This window comes from Pinus tabuliformis, chromosome 2_2 (genome assembly GCF_031772625.1).
Source record: "Pinus tabuliformis cultivar Carrire ecotype Pingquan chromosome 2_2, CPIR1, whole genome shotgun sequence".
NCBI lineage: Eukaryota > Viridiplantae > Streptophyta > Pinopsida > Pinales > Pinaceae > Pinus > Pinus tabuliformis.
In genome coordinates, this window is record NC_142300.1 from 855,774,628 (window position 1) to 855,790,286 (window position 15,659).

Genomic DNA, 15,659 nt, shown 5'->3' on the forward strand with positions numbered 1-15,659 from the left:
CTTGCGAGTTGCAACCCATCAAAGTAGGAGAAAAAATGGTCACATGAATATGATCCAAGTAGTAGAGAAAATACCATCAAAAATTTGTCACCTATAAGAACCATGAGAACTTACCAATCTCAAAAAAGCCATGGCAATTTTTAACAAATATGGAAGGACAAGAACTATTATGCAACGTCAACAAGACTTGATATATAGTAAGAATTGTGACAACAATGACAAACATCAGATGCAAGAGTATAATAAGGAAAATAATCATGCATCATTATTGGAAGAAACAACAACGATGGTTCATAGTTCATATGGATTATATGAACAAGATATGTCACGGATTACAAGGTGATAGCACTTGCCAGTTCCAAACTTGCAACCCATCAGAGTGGGAGAAAAAATGGTCATATGAGTATGAGTTAGGTACTAGGGAGAAGGCCATCAAAAAATTGTCACCTACTAGAACCACGAGAACTCACCAATCTTAAAAAATTGCTAGAGTTTTTCAAGAAACAAATACGGTAGGGCGAGTGCTTCAATTTGGGAAACACATCTAAAATGTTATTTGTTGCATAAATAGACACATTACCCATTCATCCAGGAAACAAGTGGATAACTAACTTGAAAATCTCTAAAGACAATTTTGGCTTTCTTGAGAATTTAGATGGAGGACTTCAAGTTGACCACAAATCCAATGCCTTGGTAAGTGAAACATGGGCATATTCGAGGAATGATCATACAAATTCACTTGATACAACCCAAGAACAAAATTTCTTTAGATATAAAGGCCTCTACAACAAGGTTTTCTAATCATTGGTTGTGATATAATTCGAGTTACTCATAACAGAACCTTCATATGTGTAACTAATTGGTCGACGATCGACTTGACCTAATAATGCCTTAACCTAGCGACATAGTTTGGTGGAGGTCATAGCTTGTGCATAAATGAGCATGAAGACTATGATTTGTTATGTATTTCAAACAATCGAGTATGCAAAAACCTATATCCTGTCAAAGAGACCTTGATTCGATGGCTAAGTGGGGGTGTTTCAAATACCTTGGAGACATGTTTCACCTTCGGGGAAATCTCAACTATGTAAGTGACCCAAATCAAATGTTCAGATGAAGACTTAAACGACCTAGGTAAAATAAAAATATCCACCTACAGTTTCTTAGCCAAAGGTACCTCACTGATTTCCAACAACAAGCTACAATTTATTGTTAATGTTGCCAGATTTGGAAAGGGAATATTTTCCCTATTGCAATAAGGGATATCATCATGAAATATAACAAATAAAAAACCAAAAATACATATCCATACCCCGATCTAGGTTTTTATTAATAAATTTAAGCAAATACACCAAATAATTTCAATACACAAAGAAAAAAAATGAGGTTCTAAGCTAACTGAAATCTTACGTGGATCCTCTGTTGTAAAGATCGATGTAGACTATGACCCGTTTTGTATCGGGTTTCCCTTTGCTCAAAGAGACCTTCTTGTGTACCCCCACGAATGGAGTTTCAGTTGCCAAGACTATGCAAATGAGGCCACTAAAAGCCAACAACAAACATAGAAGCCTTGAACCCTCCATTATTCCACACTTCCAAGAGCCTCCAAAATCACACACCCAAAAAATAACACCCCACAATGACCACGAAGGAAATATAACTAGGTCCCTTTGTAAGCAGAAAGTGCTAAGATACATAATGGTCAAATTTCCATTGGCATATCATGTTATCGGGGAAGAATAGTGGTCAGATCATTACAAAGAAAAAATATAGCAAATTTTAAATTGTTTTGCTCCGAGTGGGTTAATTTCATAACATATGTCATCAACTTCATATTTCTTACCCATTAAAAAATTAAGTAAATTAAATGGTTACTGTATTCAAAATAATAAAATATTTATCAAAATATTCAAAGTTGTTTTTTGAATTTTGTTTAAAGGCAATTTTTTGAATTATAATATAAACTAAATATGTATGTTGAATGTTTCAAAAGTATTTTTAAGATGTTGAATTCATTTATATATTTAGAAACTTATTTTAAGGGTTCAGAGTTAAGGGTTAAGGGTCACAGGCTAAGAGGATTAGGGGTTAGGGTTTAGGGGTTTGTGGAATTTAGGTTAGGGGTTATTGGCTTAAGGTTTGATGGGTCAAGGGTTTAATGGGTTATGAGTTATGAGTGTACGAATTAAGGGATTATGGCTCGAGGGTTAAGGGGATAGGGAATTTAGTGGTTATGGGTTAAGGGCTTATGTGTTGTGATAATGGGGCCCCTAATCCCCTTAGCACCACTATTGGGGGTTCCCTTGTCAATTGCTCTCGTTGCCTTCCTTCTAATCTCCTTAGCCCATATGACATTAGTTCTTAAGCCGCCTTCTCATTCTCTATTGTTGGGATTATAGATCTTACTAAACCATGCTTAGACCTCTCCTTGCACCATTCAATCCACAACAAGGCACCCCTCCCACCTTTTTGGTCATAATATTCAACTTCTTCTAATGTTATGAACCCCCAAATTTGGTCCTAATGCCCCTAAAAGTACACCCTTAGGCCCCCTTGGCTAAGGGCTTAAATGCATTAGGTTTTATGGGTTGTAATAAGGGAGCCCCTAATCCCCTTATCACAATTATTGGGGGTTCCCCAATCAACTTCAATTGCATAATACATAAGATAAATTGAGAGAAAAATACAAGGAACTTGGAAAATTGAAAGCAATTGTTATCAATAAACTCAAGTAGTTGTAGGTAACCCATTATTTTCGGGGAACTTCACTTAGAGCTCAAAAATACCATATTAAAAGCTAGTTATTGTTTAGTTTAAATTAGTCATTTTTAGTTGTATTTCTTATTAGCTAGTCATATATTTTAACCTAGGACTAAATTAGTCATTTATGTTAATCCTTTTTAGTTGGGTTACTTAAGATTGCTCATTTTTTGTAGTATTTCACTTAGAAAAGATGTGATGACTGACTTTTTTAGTCACCTAGTCACTAATTTCCCCTTTTTTTACTAGTGATGGGACATGGATTTGAGAGCTTAGGAAGTTAGAGATGTGGCTATTAATATTAGTAATGGGATGACTCATGGCCTTAATTAATAGAGTTGACCATATTATTAAGTACAACTGGAAAAAGAAGGACATGTGTCCCCGTTGGTTAATAAATACAAGCAAATGGACAAAAATTAGATGGAAAAGTATGGGTTGTGTTAGCCAGTAGGAGAAGAGCCATCATGATCAAGATTATGAGGAGGAGGCTATAGGGAATGCATGCCCATGCAATCTTCGATGCTTGCAACAAAAATAATGGGAGGAAATTATTAAAAAAAGGGACGATTATTCGACATAAGGACAAGACTCTCGCAAGGAGTGAAAACAACCACAAGAAATGGAGGCCGAGGGAGGTTATCAATGGTTTGGGGAATTACCAAAATGGAGGAATCACTTAGGCAGAGCATAGAAGACATCGTGTGATGAGTTCACGAGAAAGTACGAGTTGCAACTGTGACAGAGGAGAGAGAGGTCTCTCAATGTCATCTCCCAACAAAAATGAGAGGAGGAGGTGGAGGGACACATAAGATCCCTCATAGGGTGTTGTACGCACTAGACAAAGAAAGTCGAAAATGCCAAGTGTAGGAGTTGAGAGAAAGGAATCTCTACATTACCAGGGAGACGAGAAGTGAATAACAATAATTTGGATGAGCACTATAGGGCCAGAAAGACACACCTCTCAGGTGAGAAGTAGTAATCTCTAGATTCCCTCATTGGTTGGAGGGTGGAGATAGGTTAATCTCTAGATTCCCTTGACATCTAGGGTGGAGGCCTGCTTCTTGGGTTCCCGGTGAGAAGTGTTTTTAAGCCACCCTTTTATTGGTTCTTGGTTTTGTCATAATGTGTTATGGATTCCTGAGATTAGGTGGAACTATTGTGCATAATTTTTTTTAGGGTGGCGGTGAAAAGTCCTTGGATTACTTTATTTGGATAAGGGTGGAGGTGGGTTAACCTCTGGACACTCGTATTTGGTTGCTGGGTGGAGACAGGAGGATCTGTGGACTCCCAATGGTGTGAAAGTATCCCTTGAAGCACTCTTCCCCAAGCTCTGAAATCTGGCTCGGGTGATAGCTGCAAGTAAGAATTGGCTACAACTTGTCTATGGTTAGGAGGAGTTAAGAGTCTCAATCTTAGTTTTTGGATTCTTTCATTTTCAGATAAGTGTTCTTACATCATATAAGCATGTAGAACTCTAGATTGTGGTTATCATGTTATTAGTGCATCTTTTGCCTTGTGTGCCATGGATTTCTAAATGGATGTTATTGTGATGTATAAATGTTATTGAATCTTATGCATGTGTTCAATTATGATCTCAATGCATGGTTAAATGCTAGGAATGGGATTTCCTATACCAATATGGATTCAAATCCTTTTGTGTATTCATATAAAGAATGGATTAATTTTGGTGTTTTCTTCCAGAGCTTAGATGTTAGCTTGAAGCATTGGATGGGACATATAGGTGGACCTCCATATAAATTTGAGCTTGAACTCATTTACATCCATTGGTTGTTTAATACTTGTTAATGATGACCTTGATAATACTGGAAAGTATAACTCCTGTATGATAGAGAGTTATTGAATTCATGTGTGTTTTTGGAATGAGTTAAGTCCTTGTGTTAATCTAAGTATAAATTCTAACTAAGGACATGTATGTATTTGAGTATGTGAATCAATTATTACTTGAGTTGGAGCACTGTTTGAATTGCCCAAATGTAAGGACGCAAAAGGATCTTTGTAATAACTATTGTTCAGTTATGAGAATGTTCATTAGACCTTGATTTATAAATTATAAGTCTCAGAGGGCTAGCTTGGTTTGTAAGACTGTATGTATATATATTGTCGAGTTAGGCCAAGTCCTTATCTAAGCTCAGGAGAGACAATGCTTCGTTTATGTACACATCTAAGTATTTATATGAAATTGTATATATACATGTCGAGCCAAGTGAAGATAATGTAAACCGAGATTATGTCCGTGTGAAAGTAGTGCACAGGAGAAGGGGCTCAAGGAGCTTACATATATTTGTTCTATGACTGAGTGCTAGAGGGGAGGTGATCCAAGCTATTGATGGGCAAGTGTCCATGGTTGTTGGGTGATTCCTGGAGGTTCTTCCCCGGGAGATTCGAATGGAGTGTAGGGGGAAACTAACAAGATCAAGTCATTGGGATGATGTGGTATGATGGACCACCGAATGGGCATGTACATTGAATAGGCGAAAAACCTAATTCCCATATTACACAAAGGGCATGAATTACAGGGGTCGAAGATTACATGATACCCAATCCACATGGAGGTTGTTATGCAAGATGATGTCACCTTAACATTTAGGGTCAGTGGTGTCACCCCAAACCCCATTCACCAAGATTTTGGATGGAGCACTTAGTAGAACCCATTGGGATTTAAGTCTTGGGGTGACGCGACATGCATGCCCGCTTCAATGAGATGAGCTCCATGTGTGGCACAACTGTTTTTAGTCATAATTCAAAGGGAGTGTTGAAGTTTCATCATAGGGCGTGTGTCCCCACGTAAGCTTGAGAGCTTATCCCCAGTAGCTTCAACGGGGAGCAAGGTCAAAATCCATTAGAATTCTATTGAACGGGGTGACGTGGCCTTAGAGGGCTCACAACCCGCATATATCCATCATATATAACACACATTATGTTATAGTTGGTTGTGAGAACTATATGAATGGGGTTATACGTGACCTGGTACGAGGAGGTCGACAACTACCACTTGGCATGTGATTTGGCATGGCTGTTAGATAACCCCCAGAGGTTGTTCCCGGAGAGCTAGTCACTGGGATGATGTGGTATGGTGGGCCACCGTATGGGCACATACATTGACTAGGTATAAAGCCCAATTTCCATATTACGCAAAGGGCATGAATTACAGGGGTCGAAGGTTACATGGGACCCAATCCACTTGGAGGTCGTGATGCAGGATGATGTCACTTTGACATTTAGGGCCATTGATGTCACCCTGGACCGTGCTCCCCGAAGGTTTTGGATGGAGCACTTGGTAGAACCTGTTGGGATTTAAGTGCCAGGGTGATGTGGCGTGCAATCCTATTTCAGTGGGATGATCCCTTTGTGTGGTGCAAATATGTTTGGTCATAAGTTAAAGGGGGTGTTGAAGTTCCATCATATGGCATGTGTCACCACATAAGCCTGTGAGGTTATCCTCTGTAGCTTCAACGGGGAGTAGGGTTGAAACCCATCGAGATTTTATGCAACAAGGTGAAGTGGCCTTAGAGGGATTGCACTCGCATATATCCATCGTATATAACACACATTATGTTATAGTTGGTTGTGAGGACTATATAAATGGGGTTATATATGATCTGGTATGAGTGGGTCAGCAATTGCCACTTGGCATGTGATTTGGAAACCATGTGGGTGTCATGTGCAAGTTAAGCTAGCATGGCTCAATATGATTGACCAAGACTCTAATTGGTCATACCTTTCAATTCAAGAGTGAGACTGAGACAAATTTTATATCATTGGAAAGGTCTCAACGAGACAAACACAACAATGCTATCTATTTTACATTTTGAAGAAGTTGTAAGAGGTCAAAAAAATTAGACCCCATTTCCATAACTAGACTTTGGAGGTTGAGTCAGCCTAGTAATTGCCTCCTTCTACCCTTAGTTGGGGCTAGGGATAGTAGGGGTATGTTATTATTATTATCATCCAATTTTAAGGTCACGACCAAGCCATACACCAAATTGGTGTATGAGACCCCCTTGTTTGTGGGACAAGGGACCCACCTCTACGCAACGATTTGACTGCTAAGTCTACGAAGGCATACATACTCTACTCCCCTTTGGTTTTGAACCTGTGACCTCTTAGGACGAAACACATGCTCTTAATCATTAGGCCCACTCAAGCTGTAACATTCGCTCTCTTAAAATGGGGCAAAAACAAAATGGTCTAAGAATTCCACCATAATTTTCTTCTGGAAGGTTTTAATTACAAGGGATTGATGGGAATTTGACAAAAACATATGAGGTACAACTTGTAAAAGGTTTAATAATAAAATATTATAATTGACAATGTTGTAATAAGTTCAAGGTTATGTAGAAGAACACAGATTAGAATTTTTTTTGCAGTGTGTTAACTTAAGATTATCGTAAATTTTTATTAGAAGCTCAATTTGTGGTGATTCAAAAGGGGTTGGAAGAAGGAGTTAGAGGACAATCTATGGGTATTAGTTTTGGTACCATTCAAGGATAAGTTCTCGAAAAAGGATCATTATCATGGAGTGAAACAAGAATATATATGCAGGAGCAACAAAAGTAGAAGAACATGCCAAGAGCAATTATGGAATTCATCATCAATTGGAAGAACCTACCAACAAAAGCTCTAACTTGAAAGGATGAGTTCTACATCTTAAGCATCTACAAGTAATCAAGCATTGGGAGCAACAATTTTTTGAAGAGACAAGGCATGTTAAACTCTTAGGCCTCGAGTCATCACCTTGCTATTGTTATATTATTGTTATCATTATTCTCTCTCTATATATGATCTAATTAAATGGATAATCTATATATCAAGGAGATCTAATTTTATGGATTATCAACAATTACCTGTAAACATGAAGTATAAATTAGGTTGCCCCTTAAAGTGACATTATTCTCCACTCACTTTTTATTATTCTTTAAACATAACATTATTGGATTAAGCCTTTTTATACTTAGTTAGCTATTTGATCCAAAACATGGAAAATCAAGATATGTCACTTTGTTATTAAATTTTACAAAAAATTGTCACCATCTAACTTGAGGAGCTAATCAAAACCCTTCACAATATTGATATTAATTGCCAACCCAACAACTTATTAATAATAATTAAAAAATGATAGGAGCTAATCAAAACCCTTCACAATATTAATATTAGTTGCCAACTCAACAACTTATTTATTTTTTTTCTAAGTAAGGCTAAACTATTATATTACAGCAAGAGCAAAGTTACATCATCAAAATTACAACGGGGCCGCGGCCCTGTAAGATTTGTCCTAGGACAGACAGTAGACACCGGAGTATTCATGCCAGGAGTACATAGGACACATGGACAAAAACTTAGAGCAACACTCATGTAGCTGACACATGAACAAAAGCACTTGAAGAACATCGACACAGAACAGAGATAACAGAAAACCGACACAATTACATAGAGACAGAGTAACAGATTCATATATGACCGCGTAGGGAGCTGACAGAGAAAAATTCTTGCTGTAAAACCTGGAGCGCGAGCTGGGCATGTTAATCTTCATCAGTAGTCTGCGGTTCATCTTCCGCCTTGCAGCAGGGAGGCTGGAGGATGGCCTTACCAGGGTTGCGCGTTCCACGGTCACTTGGGCCAGCGCCATAGTCACAAACAGGTTCTCTCGGGCCTGCTCCCGGGTCATGTATGGGCCGCATCATCTCAACAGCAGGGAATTCCATTTCCACCGTAGGAACAATCCCAGGAACACGCGGAGGGTTGGCACGGGGATTGCCTTCCTCATCTTCCCAAGGATTGCTGCAGTGCTCCACAGAGACAGTCACGAAGAAAGTAGAATTGGCTAAGGTGCAGGGAAGGCGGTATCTCACCATTGGGTGTTCCGTATGCCCACAGTCCATTCGCGCTGGAGGTTCCCCTATTCTGCCTCTGCCCGGGGGCCTTCCCCTCGGCCTTCTGCACTCAGAGGTTTCTTCAATTGAGGAAGAAGTCGAGGGGGCTCTTCCACTGTAGCCTCCCCTTCCACTGTAGCCTCCCCTTCCACTGTTACCCCTTCCACGATTGCGCTGCATTCTGGTCCTCTGAACAGGGCGATCAATTCCCCAACGCAACACCACTGTTGGCACAGGTTTACTGCTAGACCGAATCCTAGCCTCCCAATTGCCCAAAGCTGTGGCTGCAGAGCCTTGACCTTCGCTCTCAAAGCTTGAATGAGAGCCGAGACTCTGAACCTCCACCACTTCCTTCGAAACCAGAACAAGAGCCAACGAGAGATGCGGGTAAGTAAGCACTGCCAAATTCTCAGAATCGCAACTGGCTTGCTTGTGAGCCTGCCAATTGCCCCACTCTGCAGCTGCTAAACACTCACATTCGCTCTCAGGGCCAGAATGAGAGCCGAAGTGCTGAACCTCCGTCACCTCCTGCAAGATCAGAACAGGTGCAGACGGGAAATGCGGGAGAATGTCCGAGAGATTGCAGTTATGAAGCGCCATGTTTCGCTTCTCAAGACGCGCCATGAATGTCGACAGGACGCCTCTGTCAACACCCTTAACTCCCTTCCTTAAATGCAGCGGGTTGGTGAATTTATGGTGTGTCCTCCTGGCATGCGTGGCTCGTCCGGGCGGACACCTGCCCTTCGGACGAGCCTTATGCGCCATATGTCTAGCAACCACCCGCATCCGGGGAACTCAACAACTTATTAATAATAATTAAAAAGATAAATTAGCATTGACTAAATTTAAATTTTATTTTTGTATATATATATAATCCTTACTTTCTATTGTTAAAGCAAAAAACGATTACTTTCTATTGTTAAAGCACAAAATCATTGGTAAATTTCAATTTTATTTTTGTATATATATATATATAATCCTTACTTTCGATTGTTAAAGCACAAAATGATTTGTAAATTTCAATGGGAAAATTTAAAGCTAGATTTGCTCATAAATCTAATCTGTTGCTCTTATTGTTATGTTACAGAACAAAATAATTTTGAATTGCATTGATCTTAAACTCGTTGAATTGCACAAAATAATTTGGAAGTGCATTGATCTTAAATTCTTTGAATTGCAAAATGGGAAATCATGTACAACTTAGTGGTTGATCATTGTTGTTTCAAAGTCTTGAATGGGAATATTTATTACGTAAGTTAGGCATAATGATTTTATGGGTCTGGCTCTCTCCCCGTTAAACTTACCCACTCTCCATGCTTGGCATATTTGTCCTTGCCATAGCAACTTGTCTTTCAAGAAGTCTCTTGCAAGGTCAGGAGTATATTCATTTTTCCCATAGTCTTTCACCTCTTTAATAATTGTTTCCTGCCTTATTTTGTCTTTCCTTGCCTTCACTATCTTGCATGTTGTCAACTTGAATATTTGTTTCTCCTTCCTTATTAACAGAATTGCTAATAACTCGAGTTCAAGTTTTGAAAACTTTGGTGTTTTTTTCTTCTCTTGCGTTCTCTTCATGTTTTGCACATGTGCCTTTATGCGTTGCCGTTCTCTTCATGTTTTGCACATGTGCCTTTATGCATTGCCGTTCTCTTCATGTTTTGCGCATGTGCCTTTATGCGTTGCCGTTCTCTTCATGTTTTGCACATGTGCCTTTATGCGTTGCCATTTTGTCTTCCCTATCAGGGGAGCTTCCTGTAGCAATGTCATTTGTTCTTTTAAAACTTTATCGCTTTCTGCTAAAGCTTTGTTCTCAGCTATTATTATATGAATTTTATGATCTCTTTCATGCCATTTAGCTTCTAAAACCTTCGACCTTTGTTTTGCATTTAACAATTCATTCACATAAAGATCAGATGACTAGGTGTGGATGTGGGATTATATAAAGCATAATCATCAATGACTTTTCCTCTGGACTTCTTGTTACCAGGTATTTGTATAGAAGACTCGTTTAAGTTTTAAAATAGCCCGATATTATTTGACATCGATCCAAACCCACTCGGATCTATAACCAATAAAACAATTTTCACTTATCCTAAATCATTTGTCCCCACATATTAAATTTGTTTCATACATATATAGTCCAACTTATTTTGAAAAATATTTACTTCTATAAAATACCAACCAAGAGTACTTCGCGCTGCTCTTGCTGTTCATTGTCGCTGCATAAAAGCTCGCTGCTGCCAGAACTTGGAAGAGAAACCTGTCAATCGGTCTCTAGCTTATAAATTGCATGGTTGGACATAGAGCGCTATTTTCCCTCGTCGTAAGTACGTGCCGGTGAGACATCCAGTGTTATTTTTGCTGCTGACTTAAACCCGCGGTTTCCGCTCCGATTTTTGCTGCTCTGAATCAAAATTCTGGGTCAAGATGTCGGTCAGTAACTGTATAAAACCCAGCTCCAGACCCTATGGATGACGATGAAAGACAGTAGGAAGAACATCCGCAGCCAATCACCATTGCCGTGTTGGCCACGGCGGGGTACAAAAAACGAAAGAGAAAACCGTTAGCCTGAATCACTGAACTGCTTTGTTTTTCGATTTTCTCATTGCTTCCAGAAATTTGAATAACAGAATCTACAATTCACAGTTAAAACAGTCAGACGGGGAATCGCGAGGCTATCGTTCATATGCAATAAGCGTTACGATTTTATAACTACAGATATGCAGTAGAAACAGTATTTGGGGCTGAAATCTGCATTTTAGGGGAAGGGAAGGATGAGGGCGATGTCCCAAATGAGGTTTCATAAGCCCCTCGTCGCCAGTGTGGCTACAGATGGTCTGTACAGGAGGGCCCATCCGTTCAGTTTGATTAATTTCTGCACTGAAGTTGCGAAATCCGAGCTGCCCTCATGGATGAAACGCCCTCGGAATAACGAAAGCCACAGCGATGAAGACGAAGACTTCGTACTGCCTACCGACAAGGCCTCATGGGCTAATGTCCGGGAGTATTTGGAACCCAAAACGAGACTTAGGGATAGTATACCAGAGACGGACGTGGAGAAAATAAGCAAAGTTCTTAATGCTCGGAGTGATTCGATCGGAGATATTCACAGAGCTCTGGAGGGATGCTGTGTTAAAGTTTCAGAGGACCTGGTAGAGCAGATATTGAAGAGATTCAATAATGATTGGGCTTCTGCATTGGGATTCTTTGAGTGGGCTCGCTCGCAGAATGAGTACAAGCACACAGCAGAGGCTTATGATACAATGGTGGACATTCTGGGCAAGATGAAGCAATTCGAAGCGATGTGGTATCTGATCAAGGAGATGAAGGAATTGGGGGGGCTGATTTCGCTAAGAACTTTCAGCAAGGTGATGTTAGAATTCGTAGTCCTAATCTCCACATTTATAAATACGTACTTAGTCATTTTGTGAATTGAATGGTGATGACGAGCACATGTCCATCTAAACCCGGGTAGGATGCGCAGCCCAAGGTTGCAAGATTGAACATAGCATATTTCAATATTTGTGCGATGTACAGATATGCATCGTCGAGGTTTACATCCTCAAGGTCCACACCTAATCCTGGTTTGGATGGGTTTGTGCTAGTGCACATATTCAATGCACCCAAGGTTGAATTCAACCTATTTCAATATTTGTGTGTCATTGAGATATACATCCTCGAGTGTTCCAACCAATCTCTTGGTCTATATCACACCCTGGTTTGAGTGGGTTTGTGCTAGTGTACGTATTCAGTTCAATGCATAAAATGCACTGTTACATACACATCACGCACCATTACATATGAACTATTGAATTATTAATGGATTCCTTCACTCAATTCCTGGTGCAGAGAATCTTGCTTCTCTATCAATTGAACTATTAATGGATACCCTGACCCCATCCTGGATGCAGAGAATCTTGCTTCTCTATCAAACCCTGGTTCGGATGGGTTTGTGCTAGTGTACATATTCAATGATACAATGGACTGTTACAACTTACAACACACATCACACAACATTCCACATAAATATGAACTATTAATACATCCCCATCCTATCTGGGCTGCAGAGCATCTTGCTCCTCTTTGTGCAACTAATGTACACATTCAATTCACCCAATGCATCATATGGATTCAATGCACTGCCACACGCACACAAATATTAAGTGTTTATGGATCTTCGTATGTCGTCCAAGCTATAGAGCACCTTATTTATCTCCGTGCAACGAGGGTTTGTATGTTGTAAGTTGAAAAATAATGGCCAGGGTTCAAGCAGTCTTGTATTTTGTTGTAGCTGTATGGAAAATTTGGTTCATCGTCTTAACACAAATATTCTGTTGTGTCATATTGGTTGTTCATGTTGTGTTGATACATTTTAAATTCTGTAACATGACGCTTCTACTTTGATGACAGGTGATGAGGAGGTATACAGGGGCAGAGAAGGCGGCCGATGCCGTTAAGACATTCAATCGGTTGGAGGAATTTGGTGTGAAGATAGATACAGCAGCCATGAATGTGCTGTTTGATACTCTCTGCAAGGAAAGAAGAACCGAGCATGCCTGGGACATTTTCTTGGATTTGAAGGATCGGATTCCACCAGCTCCCCATACTTTCAATGTTTTGATCCATGGATGGTGCAAGGCGAAGAAGCTTGAGGAGGCTGAATGGACCATGGAGGAAATGAGGAGACATGGGTTTGATCCTTCTGTGATCACATACACTATTCTGGTTGAAGCTTATTGCCTTCAAAGGGATTTTCGTAAGGTGGATGACCTGCTTGATGAAATGCAAAAGAGAGGCTGCCCCCCCAATGTGATAACTTATACTATTGTAATGCATGCTTTGGGCAAAGCCAAGGAAACACAAGAAGCTTTCAGGATTTATGATAGAATGAAGGCAACTGGATGCACCCCTGATGTTGCTTTCTACAACTCATTGATTTTTATTCATGGGAAAGCTGGCCAATTGGAGAGTGCTCAGGATATCTTTCAGGAGATGGCAAAGAATGGTTTTGCACCAAATGTCATGACATACAATACCTTGATTTCTGTTGTTTGCGATCATTTGCAAGAAAAGAAGGCTTTGAAGATTTTTCATGAAATGGAGGAGGCTAACTGCAAGCCTGACCTTCAAACATACAACCCATTGCTAAAAATGTGCTGTAAACTGAAGAGGATGAAGATACTTTCATATCTGGTAGATGATATGCTTAAGAAGGATTGTAGTCCTGATCTTGGAACCTATACTCTGTTGGTGCATGGCCTCTGTAAAGCTGGGAAATTGGAACGAGCTTGCCAGTTCTTTGAGGAAATGGTGGAGAAGAAATTAATTCCTAAATATATAACGTACATTCTTCTTCTGGATGAGCTTGAGGGGCTTCATAAGAATGAAGAAAAGAAGAGAATCCAGGAATTGATGATGAAAGCAGAGAGCATGAAGCAACTGGGTCGCAGATCGAGAATGCAAGATGAAACATGATGCTCAACACTCAGCGAGGTATTTGCTGCTGAAATCTGTGACTAAAAATTATTTTTTGTAAAGAAATGCATCCTTTATTTTATTACTAAACAATAATAAGAAATATAATGAATGATGCATCGTGGATCCAAAGTGCTACTGTATACATTTCCCCTCCCTACCAGTCCTCGGAGAAATCTCTTTACAGCCAAGTGTAATCCAAAAGTTGTGGTTTCTCCCATATGGAGCAGATTAGTTGCTCTATGAAGTGTTGCATAGGATTGCCGTTTGCATAAAAAAAGTTACCTGTCAGGACAATCACATCCTAAATGATACTGCCTGCCCGAAAAACCACCCATTTGTCCCCAAAACTAGTCCCTTTATGATGAAGAGGGGCAACCAAAAGTGTACAATACTCAGAAACAAGTCATAACCCAAAAACTCCGGCACCTTTTTTAGCTTCACATAACATGCTTAACAGCTCTAGCTTGTTACGTACTAATGTAACAACCATCTGTAAGACCAGAGTGATGTAGCCTATCATTAATTATTAAACTGTCACGCAAGACAAACTACCCAGGTGCTCCTTTTTGTTTTGGTGACTCAAAAAGAGGAATTTATATTAAAGTACAAGTCTGTACAGTGTCGAGATTGGAGCACTGAAGTTTTTCACTCTAGACTAGGTGTTCCAAAGGAAGACTGGGATAACTCCAAGCTCATAGATTTTCAATGTAGACTGCCTCCTTTTCTCAGCCATGTTTCAAACAGTTCCAAGACTGTATTGGGAAAGGCTGCTGTGAACACTACAGTAACTTATAGTCATTGATAACACCAGCCATGATGTGGTCAAATGGATGTTGTGTCCTAGAAATTTTCAATTAGCTGTTGAGATTTGGATTACTGAAGTTATTCATTCTAGACTAGGTTTTTCAAAGGAAGACTGGGATAACTAAAAGCTCATATATTTTCAATGTAGACTGCCTCCTCTTCTCAGCAATATCACAAACAGTTCCAAGACAGTATTGGAGAAGGCTACAGTCAATACCACAGTAATTTACAGTCATTAGAAACCTCAGCCATAATGTGGTCAACTGGATGTTGTGCCCTATTATTTTTCAATTAGCTGTTTAGCTGAGTCCAGAGGCCATTACCAGCACTGTTGAGTGAATCCATTCGTTCTGCTCACTATCTTACCTTGAAGTTGTTGTACTTGGGAACAGCGTTCCCAGAAGGGAGAAACTGATTATCTTTTTCCGTATCACCTCCATTGAGGATATAGCTCATACCCATAGTAGAGTAATGAGTCAACGACCTTCCCCTGCATTGTCTAAGACCTTGGTTAGAAGGGATCCTGTCACCTGCTTCATCTAGCAGTGAATTTGATTGTCTTCAGAAAACCATGATCATCATTTCCTGTAGCGGCCTCATTTGCAAAAGATTTTTTACTTCTTAAACCATTCTAAGCACAAAAGTCCTTTCTTCATATTCATCCATATGACAATATTTAAACGGTGTCATCCATAAGGGTTTATGTTGGGGAAGTCACAGCCT

General features: G+C 39.7%; 1 protein-coding gene across 1 annotated transcript in view; it reads left to right on the forward strand.

Annotated features, from left to right (window-relative positions):
- The first annotated feature begins 10,823 nt into the window (after positions 1 to 10,823).
- LOC149195665 (uncharacterized) overlaps positions 10,824 to 15,659 on the forward strand; it is a 137,506-nt gene continuing 132,670 nt past the window's right edge. The window contains exons 1-2 of the mRNA XM_089405395.1: positions 10,824 to 12,022; positions 13,065 to 14,147. Coding sequence (XP_089261521.1) covers positions 11,429 to 12,022; positions 13,065 to 14,129 — 1,659 coding nt within the window. The 5' untranslated portion in view covers positions 10,824 to 11,428 and the 3' untranslated portion in view covers positions 14,130 to 14,147. The remainder of the gene's footprint in view (positions 12,023 to 13,064; positions 14,148 to 15,659) is intronic.